The sequence below is a fragment of the Vulpes vulpes genome, chromosome 1 (assembly GCF_048418805.1).
Source record: "Vulpes vulpes isolate BD-2025 chromosome 1, VulVul3, whole genome shotgun sequence".
Lineage (NCBI taxonomy): Eukaryota > Metazoa > Chordata > Mammalia > Carnivora > Canidae > Vulpes > Vulpes vulpes.
In genome coordinates this window covers 64,612,967-64,631,224 of record NC_132780.1, presented here as the reverse complement: position 1 = coordinate 64,631,224, position 18,258 = coordinate 64,612,967, and the positions used below count along the sequence as shown (strand labels likewise).

General features: G+C 33.0%; 1 protein-coding gene across 1 annotated transcript in view; it reads left to right on the top strand.

The window, feature by feature from the left end:
- The window catches only part of KPNA5 (karyopherin subunit alpha 5), a 42,771-nt gene that overhangs the window by 12,844 nt on the left and 11,669 nt on the right, over positions 1 to 18,258 (top strand). The window contains exons 7-10 of the mRNA XM_026002430.2: positions 1,436 to 1,524; positions 7,348 to 7,447; positions 15,734 to 15,897; positions 17,844 to 17,922. Of these exons, the coding sequence (XP_025858215.1) occupies positions 1,436 to 1,524; positions 7,348 to 7,447; positions 15,734 to 15,897; positions 17,844 to 17,922 (432 nt within the window). The remainder of the gene's footprint in view (positions 1 to 1,435; positions 1,525 to 7,347; positions 7,448 to 15,733; positions 15,898 to 17,843; positions 17,923 to 18,258) is intronic.

Genomic DNA, 18,258 nt, shown 5'->3' with positions numbered 1-18,258 from the left:
TTCCTGAGTATAAAACAGCATACTGGAACTCAGAATTAGTAATTTACCCAGTCACAGTAAATTGCTGAACCAAGTTTTAAACCTGAGCTAGTCTGACTCTGTATTTTTTGCATGTACATAGAATTATGTTGTTGTGTCTTTTTAAAATACCACATTATTTTTAATGGAACTATTTTTAAATAAACATTTATAAGTAAATTCTCAGAGTCGTAAAGAGGGAAAATTTAATCACATATACTTTGTACCAATGAAAGAAAATAAAATGTTTTGAAGTTTCTGTTTTTGAACTATTTTTATTGCAAATCGATTGTTGGTCCACCATTCCATTCATCTGTTTAGTTGATATTGGGAGGCTTTTCTAATGACGTGAACTATTCTTCCAAGAAAATTTTACTCATTACACATTATCTAGTCAGGTATGTACCATAATTTGTTACCTTTTATTATATATTAAAATTATTTTCAACTAATTAATATTATTAATATTATAATGAATATCATTATATTTCAGTCTGTATGTGTGTCTTGATTATTTCATTAGGCAAAATGATTTAACCCTGGCAAATGAAACATTTTTTTAATTCTTAATATTTCAAGTTGACCTTCGAAGAAGTTACACATACTGATTTCCCCAACAACAGAATATTAGACTTCAGGGTGAAAAATCTCTTTACTTCAAAAATTTTTTCTTAAGGTGGTTCTATGGCTTAGTTGGTTAAAGTGCCTGTCTTATAAAAATTTTTGTTAAAAAATAGAAAATAAATTTAGGTCTAGAGTAAATGTTAAAAATATTGACCCATGTTTTAGGTGTTAAAATTTTCCCAATTGAAAAAGTAACTTATGTCTACTTTTGAACTGACTTTAAAAATTTGAAGTGAGAATGTAATGAAATGATAAGTTGCATTTGCATAATTCATTTAATTGAAATTTAATAAGTGAATAATTTGATCTTCTACTTCTAATTATTTAAAAATTAGAATGAACCTGGACTAATTCTAAACTTATTTTCAAAGATCAATCCAAGCCAATTCTTGTAGTATCTTTACTTTACTTTTCTATATTTTGTCTCTCCTTCCCTTTTACAAATTTGTCCTTACCCAGTGAGTGGATTCCTTGGCATAGGTATAGGTAATTGCAAATTTCACTAAATTGATATATTTTGTCTCCATGTAGATTCAGCATAGACAGACTTTCTCTTAGTTGAACAGAATAATGATAATTTCACTAGTGTAATTAAAAAATGTTAATGCCCTGTTCTTCTTCGGTTGATTAAAAATATTGTTAATAAATGGTACTTTTAAACTTTCTTTACTGTCCTATTAACATGTTTTCATTTTTTTTTTAACAACTTGGAAACTATTACTTTGTTCATTCTGTAGAGAGAGTATCTCATTTAAGATATTGTAACAGAATATTTTTTTCTCATTTTCCTAAGGCTGTTTGGGCACTTGGTAATATTGCTGGTGACAATGCAGAATGTAGAGATTTTGTTTTGAATTGTGAAATACTTCCACCTCTTTTAGAGTAAGTACCTCTATCACAAATTAATACTAGTTTCAGAAAAGAAAACTATATTCTACATTATATTCTACATACATAATTATGTTTTTCAGTGATGCTTTTAAATTTGGTATGTGGTTAGCTGTATTTGCAAGAGCAATAGCTTAAACGTAGGTAAAACAAACAAAAAATTCCAAATTTATCATTTCTTTTATATTCTCTTAAGCTGTACTTAAGTTATACTTAACAGTGTTTTATTTATTTTTTATTTTTTTGATTTTATTTATTTGAGAGAATGAGGAGAGTGAGAGAGCACAAGCAGGAGGAGCGGCAGAGGGAGAGGGAGAAGCAGGCACTGAGCAGGGAGCCTGACACAGGGCTCAGTCCCAGGTTTCTGGAGCCAGAAGCAGATACTTACTTGACTGAGCCACCCAGGTGCCGCTAACAGTGTTTATTGTGTATTGATGCTTACTGTGTTGAAATAATAATTATACAAAATAAGAGTATGTAGTAATTTTTAGTACAATAAAAATTTAAATTTTGCTAAAGAAGGGCATCTTTAGTACATGAACGGATGATGTATATAGGATATCAGGTTTTTATATTTGATGTTGAAATGTTCAGAGATCAAAGATCGTAAGAGATTTTTCTTTCAAAATTATAATTTACTTAAATGATTTATCTACTGGTTTCTTTTTCAAATACATTATACACTTTTTAGAAAAGCAATTACCCTATAATGTAAGGACCTTTACAGAAATTACATAAAAAATTTTTTAAAAAATATTTTATTTACTCATGAGAGACACAAAGACACAGGCAGAGGGAGATGTAGGCTCCATGTAGGGAGCCCAATATGGGTGGGACTCGATCCCAGGACTCCAGGATCAAGCCCTGGACTGAAGGTAGGCACTAAACCGCTGAGCCACCCAAGTGTCCCACATAAAATTATTTGAAAGGTAGATTCCTTTATTAATCTTGGTTATTATTATTTACTAAGAGGGCTTTTTTTTTGTTTTGTTTTGATGCCACCTGCAGGTAGTGAAAAAGGAAAAACTAATTGAGATGGTTGAAAGGAAAAATTTTATCATTTCTGTGTTATTAGCCATCTTTTCCAAGCTGAAGAATTGAATAGGAAGAATTAATTTTTAGTTACTAGTTTGCAAAAGATATGTTATTCCTTTAGAGAGAGTAAATTTCCATAGACAGAGTGATTTCACAGTATTTCACTCAACATTGAATACTTACCTATGTGCAGGCTACTGAACCACTTGCTACGATGTCATTATGTCATTAACTTTGGACTTATTCAAAATTAATCCAAAGTTTTGGGAATTGAACTGAGCTATGAAAGAAAATAGTGATTTAGAGTTCAATATCAGAGTTATTTTGAAATTCATACTATCAAAAGTATCTCTTAAATTTTCAATTTGAGATTTTTTTAGCCTGATAATATGGTTCATAGATTAAGCACTTTATTTCTTTTTACTTTTGCTCTCTGTCTTGTTTTCTTATTTGTTAATATCTCAAGTTGGCAACAGTTTATGAAATACTAAGTAAGCATTTCTTAGTTTTAATTCCTTTAAATGTTCTAAGGAGCTTCTAATCATGACCAAAGAAACCAAACTAAAAAATAAAGCTCTAATGGAGAAAAAGTACCCAGGAATGTAGTGCTGGTTATAAACATAATAAATTTCAGAAAAGGAGTAGGCTTAAAAAATTAGAAAGTTTCAAGCTCATTAAAAAATTGAGAAAAGTAGTGAAAGAGTAATTATGTCACCTCAGCTACTAGATGCTCCCACTTTAGTTGGGCAAAAGGAAGGAAGTGATTGGCTTTTATTAAGATTATGGATTATTTGTTCATATTGAAATTCACATTTTAGTTAATGTTTAAGTAAATGTAAAACTTCTATTAATGTACGGTTTTATCAATTCTGTTTGAGTTTTAATTTGTTTTATTCTACTTTATTTGTTTCACAGTAAGCGTAACTTTGCAGTAACCATAAACCTTTCAGCAAATGTAAATCTTTTATTACTGTAGATTTCATATACTGACACATTTGTTTTAACTTTAATTTGTATAATAATTCCATTAATACAGATAAAGAAAAACAATATATAACAGAGTTTAGCCAACTACAGGCCTCAGGCCAAATCTGGCCTGCTTCCTGTTTTGTAAATTAAGTTTTATTCAACACAGTCATTCCATTTGCTCACTTAATATCTACAATTGCTTTTGTGCTGCATCAGCAGAGTTGAATGGTTGCCACAGAGAAAGGCCTGGAAAGTCTAAAATATTTACTGAAAAAGTTTCTCAGCTCCTGATTTAAAAAGTCAGTGTAATTTTTTTATTTCTAAACGAGTAATGGTTTTAGAAGACAATTAGGAAAACCTGTACAACAGATTTTTTTTTTAATATATAGTAATATATACATAACAAAATTTATCATTTTAACTATTTTAAAATGTACAGTTGTGGCATTAAAGAGTGTTTTGTACCTATCACCACTATCTAGTTCCAGAACTTTTAGCACCCCAAGGAGAAACCCCATACCCAGTAAGCTGTCATATTCCGTTTCCTCCTAGCCTCAGCTCTTGGAAACCACTAATATGCTATTTATGGATTTGCCTGTTTTGGCTATTTCATATAAATGGAATCATACATTGTGTCACCTTTTGTATCTGGCTTTTTTCACATAGCATATTGTTTTCACGGTTCATATTATAGCATATCAGTAATTTTTTTATCAGTATTATTTTTATGGCTGTATAATATTATATGGATGTACTACCACATTTGTTCACCCATTCATCAGTTGATGGTCATTTTTTTTTTTTTCGACTTTTGGATTAAATAGTATTCTTCTAAATACTCTTATACAAGATTTTGTTAGAATGGTAGTTTTCAATTCCTTTTAGGTATACCTATGGATAGAATTGCTGGGTCATACGGTAACTCTAACTTCTGGGGAACCACCAAACTATTTTCCATAGCAGCAAGGTTATCTTCATTCTCTGGGTTATCTTCACTCTTGATAGTGTCCATTGAGTCACAAAAGTTTTTAATTTTGATGAAATCCAGTTTACATATTTTTTTGTTTTGTCGTTTATGTTTTTGGTGTTGTATATAAGAAACCATTGCCCAATCAGAGGTCATGAATATTTGCTCTTATGTTTTCTTCTAAGAGTCTTATAGTCTTAGCTTTTATATTTTCATCTTTTTAAAGATTTTATTTATTTGACAGAGCACAAGTGGGGGGAGCATCAGGGAGAGGGAGAGGGAAAAGCAGGCTCTCTGCTGAGCAGAGAGCTCAACATGGAGTTCGATCCCAGGACCCTGGGATCATGACCTGAGCTGAAGGCAGATGCTTAACCAATTGAACCACCCAGGCACCCCTGTGTTTTCATCTTTGATCCGTTTCAAGTTTTTTATATGATGTGGGGTGTAAGGGGACATTCATTTATCACAGCATAATTTGTTGAAGAGAATATTCTTTATTCATTGAATGGTGTATATTGTTTTGATTACAGTACCTTTGTGGTAAATTTTGAAATCAGAACATGTGAGTCCTTCAATTTTCATTTTTTGGTCAAGATTGTTTTAGCTTTTGGGGTGCCTGGGTGGCTCAGACAGCTAAGCGTCTGACTCCTAATTTCGACTCAGGTCATGATCTCATGGGTTGTGGGATTGAGCCCCACATTGGGGTCTCTGCTCAGGGAGTCTGCTTGAGATTCTCTACCTCTCCCTCTCCTCCTCCCCTGCTCATGCACACGCTCTCTCCCTCTCTCTAAAATAAATCTTAAAAAAAAAAAATAAAGTGATTATCTGTAGAGTGTATTATAGATGACTCATAGGTTGTTGTTTGTTTTTGAGTTTTTACAAAATGTTATTCTGCCAGTCACTGCCTTAATTCAATAATTTGATCTGTTTATGTTCAGTATAATTACTGACAAGAAAGGACTTCTGCCATTTTATTGTTTTCTGTATATTTTAGATCCTTTTTGTTTCTCAGTTCCTTATTGCTACCTTTTGTGTTTGATTTTTTGGGGTAAGAGATTGTATTCCATTCTCATTTCCTTTTCTGTATATTTTTTAGCTATTCTATTAATGATTAATCCAGGGAGCACAGTTAATATCTTAAACTTACAGTATTCATTGGAATTAATACCAATTTAGTTGTGATACTATGAAAAAACAGCTTCTGTACATCTCTGCCCCACCCCCTTTAAGTCATCAGGAAAAATTAAATTATCTCTTGTATGGCAATTAAAGTAATTATAAATCTACAATTATTGCTTTATGTGTTTGTCTTTTAAATCATATAGAAAAATTACAATTCAAACTTACCACCTTTTATACCTATCTATATGATTATTTTTATTCTTTATTTTTTCTTCTGGTTTTGAGTTATGGTTCATTGTCCTTTCACTTCAGCCTAAAGGACTCCTTTCAGTTACTCTTGTAAAGCAGATCTACTGGTGATGATTTTTCTTAGCTTTGTTGTTCTGGGATTCTTACTTTCTCTTTGATTATTTTGAAGGCTAGTTTTGCAGGATACAGAATTCTTAGGTGACATTTTTTTCTTTTAGCAGTTTATTTTTTATTTTTTAAAAATTTTAAAAGATTTTATTCATGAGAGACACAGAGAGAGAGGCAGAGACATAGGCAGAGGGAGAAGCAGGCTCCATGCAGGAAGCCTGATGTAGGACTCGATCCCAGGACTCTGGGATTACACCCTGAGCCAAAGGCAGATGCTCAAACACTGAGCCACTCAGCTGTCCCTCTTTTAGCAGTTTAAATATATAATCTCACTGCCTTCTGTCTTCCATGGTTTTTGATGAAAATTTACCTATTGAACTTCATGAAAGAGTTCCCAGTTAGACAAAGCAAAGGCATGCCCCTTGTATCAGTCCTTCAGACAGCACCCACACAAATCAAAACAGACAAACACTATTCCTTGGAAACAGGTCTCCTTAGCTCCCTTTTCGAATCAGGAACTCACAGTGGGAACTCTAGCTTTCTTCTTCAGACTGCTGCCAGACTGGGGAGGAGTTGGGCAAGGGTATGTCAGACTGCCTGAAATCTCTCCTACCACATTGCAGCCCTTTCCTAGCTAAAAGTTTTCTTGGTTACTATAAACTTTTGGCTGTCTTCGAGAATACTAATAGATAATCTTTTTAAAACAAACATGCCTTCTCAATAGCTGATCTTCATTCAGTTTGACCCTGTATTCCTTGCTTCTTGAAATTGTATAATGTATTATTTTCATAGTTCTAAAAAAGGTAATACTTTTTTTAAAGTATATAGAAATAATTTTACTTAAGCACCAGACCAAATATTTTGCTTTTTTTTTTTTTTTTTTTTTTCTAAGATGATTTGGCCTTAACTTATAATGGTTAGGCTACTCTTGGTAAGACTTTATGCATTCCCTTTTCTGGTCCTCTAAAATCCCAGTAAAAAGATTTAATCTTCAAAATTGTATTATTTATTACTTTATATTGTGACTCAAAATAATCTATCAAAGTTTTAAAAAAAATAAAGTATATAGAAGTAAGTCCATTTTCCATAACATCCTTTATTTTGAACATGTTTTATGTCTTGTAAGGATCTATTCAGATCATAGATTCAGAATTTTAAAAGTAAAGTGGTATATTTATTTTATTTCCAGAAATATAATGATTTTTAAAATTTCTTTTTCCAATTTTACCACATTAGACTGACTACATTATAAAGTATACTGAGAATTTTCATAGTTTCTGATATAAAATAGCTAAAGAGGAAAAATGAATGTAAAGTGACAATTTTCTTTTTTCTTTCTTTCTTTCTTTTTTTTTTTTTTTTGGCAGGTTATTAACAAATTCAAACAGACTAACAACAACCAGAAATGCTGTATGGGCCCTCTCAAATTTATGTAGAGGCAAAAACCCTCCTCCAAACTTTAGTAAGGTATGAGTAAAATATACAAATTAAGGAATCTATCTACATAAACTTTTAAGTTTGTTTATAATATATATGATTGCCTCTCAGCCACCATTGTCACTTGATGTTTATGTATGTTAGTGTTGACCTTAGAAATCTTCTAGTTTTGTTCTCATGTATAGGAAATTGAAATCCCCCAAAAGGTTAAGGTAATTCATCCAGGTCCACTATTAGTTGTAAAATTGGAAAAGTAAAAGTCCACAGTGGCTTGTGTTTTCCCAATGTACTTTTTATCTGTTTAGGATATCTTTTTCCCCATCTGTTCATATTCTGCTACAAGAATAGATTATTAGCAAATCTCCATTTTTAGTTCTATTTTCTTACCAATAAGATATTGTTAAAAAGACAGAACGTAGATAAATTTCTGGGCTATTATTACACTTCTTTTGAATTCAGTATCCATGAGTGAAAGGGGAATATTGACTATAGCACTAAGAACTTAAAATCTGGTGAGGATTTAAAGTTTCTGGGGGCAAAAAATAATAAATTCCTAATTCAAAAATATGCATGAGTTGTTATGTCTTCTCATTTATACTTTTATCATTCCAATTTGAAATTTAAGATTTAGCCACATTTCATCTGAACCACCAACATAATTTTAAAATCTCATTGGTACCATCATTTATTGATCTTTTAGCACACTCCATAGCATGTTAGAGGTTCAATCATAGTTCATAAAATTTTTCCATTACTATCCATAACATCCATAAAATTTTTCCAAATCATATTCCACATATATTGACAAGTACGTAATATGACTAAGAAGCTGGTTTAAAGCATTGTAAAGTATGCTACAAATAAAATGAGGAACAAAATTATTACTTTTTTTTAAAAATTTTTATTTATATATTTGAAAGAGAAAGGGCACACACTCAAGCTGACTCCCACTGAGCACAGAGCCCAATGCAGGGCTTGATTTCATGATACGTGAGATTATGACCTGAGCCAAAATTGAGAGATAGATGCCTAACCTGCTGAGCCACCCAGACATCCCCAAAATTATTTGGTTTTACTTTAAAAAATTTTTTTAAAGAGATTCTATTTACTTATTCATGAGAGACACACAGAGAGAGGCAGAGACACAGGGAAGCAGGCTCCCTGCGGGGAGCCCAATGTGGGACTCCATCTCAGGACTTTGGGATCACACCCTGAGCCAAAGGCAGACGCATTATCTCTGAGCCACCCAGGTGCCCCCTAAATTATTATTCTAATTAGAATTTGGTTTAATATGTATCTTAGAAAAGTTTTGTGTAAGCTATACCACAGTTCCTGGAGGAAACAACTTATGAAATAATGTAGCAATGGCCTTAATTAGTTAAAAGGATTTTTTATAATTTTCACTTTAATTGTAGAAGTATTTCTTTGAGTAGAAATACCATAAGGGATGAGTATTTGAACTGAGTATGATACAAGGAAAAGAATATATGGTACACAAGTACCTAGTAAATGACCTTTTTAAAAAACAAATGCATTATATATAAAAACATCATTTGGCAATGATTATTATAGAATTGAAAAAAAGTTTGTATTTTGAGGAGATAATAAGGATCAATTCAACTGATGGTGATGAATCCTTCAGCTATTTGTAGGTTTAGATGTGCATATGTAGAATTGGCTTGCTAATTATATATTCATGGTTTTAACAATCAGTAATTTTTAAAATTTACCTTTTAAAAAATGGTATGGGATAACTGTATTTTGATTGAGTTTTTTGCATTGTTTTTCATTTTATGTTTTTCTGTAAAATACTTTCCTCTTAAGAGTTTGTAGTTTTTTTCCCCTTAGCTTTTGAAATAGTATGCATCTGTATGTGTATATGTTGAGATGATAATTATGCAGTAATAGTTGTAAACATATAGCTAGTTTAAAATCCTATGTTTCATTTTTTCCATTTTTCCTTAGTAACAGTATTGGATTCTTTTTTTAAGTACTGTTTACATTTTGCGATCTTTTTGTGTTCTAATTATATTACATGGTTTTTAAGAGTTCTTTAGCCATAGACAAGCAATAAAGATCTAAAAATTTTTTTGTAATAACAGGTATCTAATATAAAGAACTCATTTTTAAAAAGTTTTTCTCAGGGACACATGGGTGGCTTTGTGGTTGAGTGTCTGCCTTCGGCTCAGGGCCGAGTCCCAGAGTCTGGGGATCAAGTCCCACATCGGGCTTCCTGCTTGGAACCTGCTTCTCCCTCTGCCTGTGTCTCTTCCCCTCTCTCTCTGTGTCTCTCATGAATAAATGAATAAAATCTTTAAAAAAAAAAAAAAAAGAGTTTTCTCATAGAGATGCTTTTCCTGAAGAATTTGCTTATTTGAAAGATACTTTCAAATTTTATGAATTTATAATTTATAAAACTGATAGTCTAAACCACATATTTGAGCTTTCTGTTTTTATTTTTTAATTTTTAAAATTTATTTATGATAGTCACAGAGAGAGAGAGAGAGAGAGGCCGAGACACAGGCAGAGGGAGAAGCAGGCTCCATGCACCGGGAGCCCGACGTGGGACTCGATCCCAGGTCCCCAGGATCGCGCCCTGGGCCAAAGGCAGGCGCTAAACTGCTGCGCCACTCAGGGATCCCTTGAGCTTTCTTTTTAAAATGATTGCCTGTATGAAACATCTCATGGAATATTAAGACTTTGAGAAATTCTATAATCTTGAGAAGCCATGTGGTTACCTGAATTACAGGCCAATTCACATTTATAATGGTGAATAGATATTATTTAATAGCTGGTAGAGACTGTTGCTTATTTTCTTTTCTGTCCTACCTATACTTATACTTCATTTCCATCCTCACTCTCAATTAATGACTCGGCTTCTTCACTGAGAAAATTGAAGCACTCTGAAGCGAACTTCCATAGGTTATTACTGTCACCATCTGTATCGCTATGCATTCCTATCATCGTTGGTTACTTTAACCATGGTTCTTTATAAAGTTAATTCATCTGTTTGTACACTATGTAGATTTCTGTCTTCATCGCTCCAGGTACATCACTTCTTTCCTTCTAATAATTTAAAGATACTGTTATTTCTCTCATGTTAAATCTTTTTTTAGTCCCTGAAAGCCCTATTAGTTTCCCTGTTTACTGCCACCCCATTTCTTTGCTTCCTTTTATAGCAGAATTCCTCATTTGTCTGTTCTCATTGTCTGTTCTCTCTCCTTTCATTTTCATTGCATCCTCCAATCAGAATTTTCCCTCAGTCACTGCACTGAATCTACTTTCACTAAGGTCATGAGTGTCTTTACATTGTGACATTCAAGGGTTAATGTTTAGACCTTTTCTTAAATGACTTGCTACATACATCACAGTGGTGATTTTCCTCAGTCTTCATGTTACCTGATCTATTGCCTTCACATGATACACTTGGTCACTTCTTCCTCCTGTGTAATTTTTTTTTTTTTTTTTAAGATTTTGTTTAGTTACTCAAGAGAGACACAGAAGCAGAGACTTAGGCAGAGGGAGAAGCAGAATCCCTGTGGGGAGCCTGATGTGGGACTTGATCTCAGAAGCCCAGGTTCATGACCTGAACCGAAGGCAGACGCTATCAACCACTGTAATCTTTTTTTTCACTTAGTTTTCAAGCCACTACTTTCTTAAGTTTTCCTTCTACCTCAATGATTGCTCCTTTACAGTTTCATATAGTAGTTCCTCCTCTTTTACCTCCTAAAGTTGAGAGTACAAAGTGAATGGTTTTGGCTTTTCCTTATATTTATCTGCATCCGGTTCTTTATTGATATTACCCATTATGTGACTTTAAATGTCATCCACATGCCAGCAACTTCCAAATTTCAGTGTTTGACTCAGATCTTTTTTCTAACTCCAAACTTAGCATTTTTATTTGGCTATCTAATAGACATCTCAAATTTAACATATTTAAAATACAATTCCTGTTTTTTTGCCCAGAACATTCTGTGCTAAGTTTTTCAGACCCATTAATAAAATTTTCATCTTCTATTATTTAAATGAGGTACTTTAACATTTTTACCTGCTTTCTCTTTTATCTCATGCTCTGCATTCATTCCATCAGTAAATTCTGTTGCCTCTCCTGAAGAATATTCAGGTAGGGGTTCTTCTAGCCAAATTTGATCCTTGCTTGAGGATCAAGATGATAAGGAAAGGAAATAGTTTTAACATTGAATAAAAAGAATCTGTGAGTCTATCCTAATACTAAAAATAGGGAAAGGAAAGCTCTTTTTTACAGAAGAATACCAATTAATACATGTAGAAGGACTTTGTATTAGAAAAGTCAGCCACCATGCTAATAATTGATTTGGGCAGGGATCATCAGTGAGTTCTAAGACACTTAAGTTAAATATTGCTGGGGAACAGAATATTTATATGGTTGGAAAGTATTGCCCTGCAGAGTATTAATTACAAAGTAGGGAGTACGCCTGGGTGGCTCAGCAGTTGAGCATCTGCCTTTGGCTCAGGGTGTGATCCAGGTTTGGGGATTGAGTCCTGTATCGGGTTCCATGAGGAGCCTGCTTCCGTCTCTGACTATGTCTCTGCCTCTCTCTGTGTGTCTCTCATGAATAAGTAAATAAAATCTTTAAAAAAATAATAATTACAAAGGGCATAGGAGGGAGTTTTGTTTACTTTTGATAATTCTAGTGGACTCTTGTCACCTTAACCAAATGATTAAATTTAACATTACTAAGAAGGGAAAACTGACATTATGTGCCTTCAGATGTGACATGACTAAAAATAACACATCATGACCTATGTAACACTCTTGCTAGAAATGTTTAACCTGAATCTAATAACGAGGAAACAGGAAGACCAATCAGAATTGAGGAATGGTTTGTGAAATAAATGTCCTAGACTCTAAGAATATTAGCAATGTGAAAGCACACAAATAGGATGAGGAGCTATTCATGATTAAGACGGTAAAGGCAGACCTATTGGGATGGTTAAAATCTAAAGAACTAATAATACCAAGGGCTGACGAGATAATGGATAGCAACTGAAATTCTCACACATTGCTGATAGAATGTAAAATAGCATACATTTTAGTAAGAAGACAGTTTCTTACTATGCTATTTAGCAATATGGTACTTACCAGGAAATAAGAAATAGTATGTCTACAAAAAGACCTGTATATAAATGTTTACAAGAGCTTTATTCATAATCATCAGAAATTGGAAACAGCCCAAACGTATATCAGCTGGTGTATGGATAAATAATTTCATTCATAAGGTGGAATACAACTCCACAATAAAAAGGAAGAAACTATTGGTGCATGCAACAGCATGAGTGAATCTGACAAGCATTAAGCTAAATGAAAGAAGCCACACACAAATGCTGCATCTTGTATGATTTCATTAATATAATATTTTGGAAAAGACGAAACTATAGAAACAAAAAATCAGATCAGTGATTACCTGAAAGGGACAGAGAGGGTAGTTTTAGGGATGATAGAAATATTCTATATCTTGATTGGGTGGTAGCTGTACAACTGAATGTATTTGCCAAAACTCTCGATAGAACTGTACACCTAACTATTATTTTTACTTTATACTTCAAACTTGATTTTTTTTTACGACACTTGTGAGCTATAACAGGTATATGCAACATTTAATTACTGATTAGATCATGGATTGAAATTAAGTTTTAGTTTAAAAGATTTAAATTTGCTTTAGACCTTAGATAATATTGTAGCAATGAAAAATTTTTTGATGTTTCGATTTTTTGATAACAGTTATGTTGTGACAGGAGAATGAAAAGAAATACCGATATACCGAAATACAGGAGAATGAAATTTCTTAGGAGATACATGCTAAAGGATTCGGGGGGGTGGGAAGTATGATAATATTTGCAGTTGGTTCCCAAATAGGCCAGTAAATATATTTTTAAAATATATTTTATTTGTATATATACACATACATATGTATGCATATTTCCCATTTTTATCTCACAATTCTATTCAAAAAACATGTATTCAAGAATTGAGATTTAATAAAATTTGTAACTTTTACTGCTTCTACAAGGTAATTCTTAAATGAACTGGCATTCCCCCCTCTCCTGGCAAGTGTGTGGGTGTAAAGAATAAAAGGTCTGTGGTATATTTTGGTACTGCTGCCTTAATATATGCTGAGTTTTACCCACCATTGCTTTTGTGGCTTTAAGTGCAAATGTCAACAAAAGACCAATTATGTGTTAGTATAATTATGAAAATGGCTTTTACATTAAAGATTACTTCTCCCAAAGGTTTCAAGAATCCTGCAGGGGTCCATGGACCACACTTTGAGAACCATTGGCCTACAACTTAATGCTAAATATCTGCTTAATTACATAATTCCCTCATCTTCTTTAATTGCTTGCTTTTTTAAGCAATTTTTCCATAAGCTCTACTCTGACTACCCTTCATAATAATGTAATCTCTCAATACCCCAGCCATTGACTCACCTCCACATTTTACTCCACATTTTTTTCAACATCTTTTAACATAATACATGGTTTTAAAAATTTATTACTTATTTAAATAAAATATCTTTCTTCCACTGAAATATAAACTCCTTAGAGTTAGGAGTCTTTGTCTCTTTTTGTTTCCTTATGTATTCCAAACTTCCAGTATAATTCACATTAATAGGGCTTAAGACTCATTGGGTAGATTTTCTGTGATTTTTCTATGAGAGATTTTATCATTGACACTTAAAAAAATTATTTTCACAATCATTTTATATTCTCAAGAATTTGTTTTTTGCTCTTTATATGGAATTTTTCTGTATAGGTGTTAGCTTTTGAATGGACCCAGCAAATTATCTACCTGAGGTTTTATAATTTCTTTGAAATTTTTTCTAAAGTACTAGAACCTTTCAAAAGCTGTAACTATTCTTTATTTGTGGCATATCTAGATTTAGTATATAGCTCTTGTCCGAGAATAGACTAAGAGATACTTTAGGTTACTGATAAAAAAAACTTTGAGTATAGAATCAGTACTGATCATGGCAATAAAAAGAGCAATCATCTCTATGCTAGTTACTGTTCTAAGATGCCTCATACATTGCTACTAATTTAACAGTACTTTTTTTTTTATTAAAGATTATTTATTTGCTCTCATGAGTAAGGGGGAGGATAGGGAGGGGGAGAGAGCAAGATTGGGCAAGCACAAGCAGAGGAAGGGGCCGATGGAGAAGTAGAGTCCCTGCTGAGCAGGGAGCCTACTGCAGGGCTGGATCCCAGGACTCTGGGATCATGACTGAGCTATAGGCAGACACTTAACCTACTGAGCCACCCAGGTGCCCTTAACAGTGGTATTTTATCCCTGTTTTATAAATGAAGAAATGGGTTTTAGAGATACTAAGTAATTTACCCATGGTCATACATCTAGTGAATCTAGGTCTGTCTGACGTGAGAAAGGAAGGATCATAGAATTTGTCTAATTATGGCTTTGTTTCATAGATTTGGAAACTGAGTCTCAGGTGAAGTGATAGGTTTATTTCACAACTGATTAGTTGTAATATTAATATGAAAGAGATTAAAGTCTCTTGCTATGTGTGTGGTTTTTCTTTTTTTGTAACTGAAGATTCAGAGTTTTTAGTACATTAAAAAGTACAGCTTATTAGTGACTTCAGGTTTCTTATTGTATTTTCTCTACCTTTAGTCCTCAACTGACTATTAGATTTATTTCCAGCAGTGTACATGTAATAAGTAGGTTGAGGTTTATTTCAGTTGGATCATATTTCATGAGCATTGTATTAAACACTTAACTAAAACATTTTTACTTCTGTTAGTTTTGGTATGCCTTTTATGGGTGCATTATGTGTGTGATTTAAATATAGGGGATCTCAAATACGTATTTCAGTACTCTTAAAAATGTAAAATTACCACATATTTAATGTAAGATTAATTGGAGGGGCACCTGGGTGGCTGAGTCAGTTAAGCGTCCAATTCCTGGTTTCCGCTCAGGTGGTGATCTCAGGGTCCTGAGATCAAGCCCTGCATTGTGCTCCCCATTCAGTGAGGAGTCTGCCTCCCCTCTCTTTCCCCCTCTGTCTCTTCCCCAGCTTATGCACTCTCTTTCTCTAAAATAAATAAGTCTTTTAAAAAAGATTAATTGGAAATAATCAGTTACATGTTCATATATATGATCATAATTTTAAAACAAGAGAATGTTTTAATTTCTCTGGTATTTTTGTAGCATTAAATTTTTGTTTTAAAATGAGGTTCTAAAAAACATAAAATGAAGTTCTAGATTTTCCTCAGGAAACTCGATCTTAGATAAAATAGTTAATATTGGCTCTTTTCTTCTAGGTTTCACCTTGCTTAAATGTCTTGTCACGATTGTTGTTTAGCAGCGACCCAGATGTATTAGCAGATGTGTGCTGGGCCCTTTCTTATCTCTCTGATGGACCCAATGATAAAATTCAAGCAGTCATTGATTCTGGAGTCTGTCGAAGATTGGTGGAACTTTTGATGTAACTATGATTTATGATTAATAATTGTATGATTGTGTATTAAATCTAGCAGTTAGAGTAATGGCCTTATAATAATCTCTCAAGAGGTACTATTTTTAGGAATGATTGATGAGCTATCAACCCCACTTTTCAGAACAGCTATCATGCTGAAAAGTTGATCTTTTTTAAACTTGTATCTCATTTTCTAGTTGGAACTAATCATTTTGTGAATGTCTTTCATCAGTTTTAATCTTTTTATAAGTGGTAGGGACTTAATTCAACAATTAGGTATAGAATGCCTGTTACTTGCTAGAGTGTTGTACAACATATTGTTAATGAAGTATAGAACATGGCATCTGCTCTCACAGAACCAGTAATCTAGTTAATTGTTACAGTAATCAATTTGTAAAAGCCCATGTAGTGAAAACATTTTGTTGTATTTCATTTGTTCTAGTATTTCACTTGCTAGGCTACTATTGCTACCTTTTTAAAAAAGAACATATTTTTTATAAAAGAAGTTAAAAACCTGTAAGAGAATTTGTTTTAAAAAGATTATCATTTTCTTAAAAAAATTTTATTATACCTTTTCCTTTTATCAAAAAACCGTTAGGTAGGCTCAAACAAGGCAGATGGTGTGAAGAAAAGAGCTCTAGTACAAAGACAACATCTGCCTAGGCAGGCAGGTCCAATGGGGGATCAGGGCTCAAGCTTGAGGTTGGCACCCACAGAGCAGAATAGCAAGCAGGCTGGATGGAGCAACACATGATAGATAACAACCTAGTTGGATCAGAAAATTGGTCATTTATAGGGGAGTTATGATAAAAGAAGCCAGTTTCTTATTCTAAAAGAATGGAGGTACAAATATGGAAAGGAGGAAATACAGAATAATCCCGTGGCATTAGATTAGAATGTGAACTCACAGCTTTGAACATAAAGAGATAGATGTAGAAATAAGTGTGTGTGTGTGTGTGTGTGTGTGTGTGTGTGCGCCCTCTTAAAGGGTGTGGGAGGTAGTGACACATCTGTACTAAAAAGGCAAATACGCCAAATCTTGGTTTTTAAACACTACTCTTCCAGGAACCAAAGTTCTTGGATAAATGGCTGATTCTAGGGCTGGGACTGAGAAAAATTAAGATGAACCCAGAAAGTAGTAAGTGCTCAAAGAATGGAGAAATGTCAAAAGGACACAGACCCACTTGAGGGAACTCCTGTGTAAACTTCCAAAATTCGGATGATTTGAGCATTAAAATAAATTACAATAATATAACAATAGAAATCTGTGAGTCCACACTAAAATAAGTAGGTAGATTAATAGACTGAAAAAGAGCATATAGTTGGAATGATGGTATTATAAAATGTTTATTGGCATCAACATTAATAATAATTCAGACAGTACACATCAAGGGGTGGTGAAAATAGTGGTGCTGGTGCAAGTGGGGTAAGGAATGAGATTTCATATAGTCTAAAAGTATATCCTCTCAAAAATATTAAGTATAAAGGGAAAAACAGTAATATTAAAATGGAGAAATCTGACAGACACCATCATAAGTGACTGGAGTTTGGTTCTACTATTGTGGGCAAAACAGGTATCAGATGCTATATAATGTAATGAAGGTGATAGCATTTATGATATCCCAGCTAAACATATAATTTGTGTCTTAATCATGAGGAAGCTTTGGACAAAACCTAATAATTGGCTTCTGATTAGCATAAATGTCAAGATCATGAAATAAAGGAAAAATTGGGAATTGTTTTGAATTTAAAAAGACTAGAGACATGACAACTGGGTGTAATACATAATCCTGGATTAGATTCCTTATTACAGAGGTATTACTGGCATAATTAGTGAAACTTGAGTGAGATCTCTGGGTAAAGAGTATATGGGAATATTTTGTACTATTTTTGCAAATTTTTTGTAAATTGTAACTCTTACATTGTATGTAAGTTCATATTTTTATTATTTTTAGGCACAATGATTATAAAGTTGTATCACCTGCATTAAGAGCAGTTGGTAATATTGTGACTGGTGATGATATTCAAACACAGGTGAGTTCAGACTTTAATATAAATTGTTAACATAATAGATTTTAAGAAATTTATCTAGTTTCATACTATTGGTTACATATTAATCAAGACTTGAGCATTGCCATAACTATATAGGTATGTATAATGTGTCAGTAAGCATATTCTCGATAAGAAGTGATCAACCTCAAATATCTGTATGTGAAAGCACTATCCTAGATCTATATCAATATAAAGAAGTACAAGATAAGAGGTTGGGTCTCAAGGGATTTATAATAAAATTGAAGGGAAAATATGTATTAAAGCAAAACAAATTACCCAGGTTAATGAAAGTTTGCTGAGAGCTGATTGGTCAGTAAA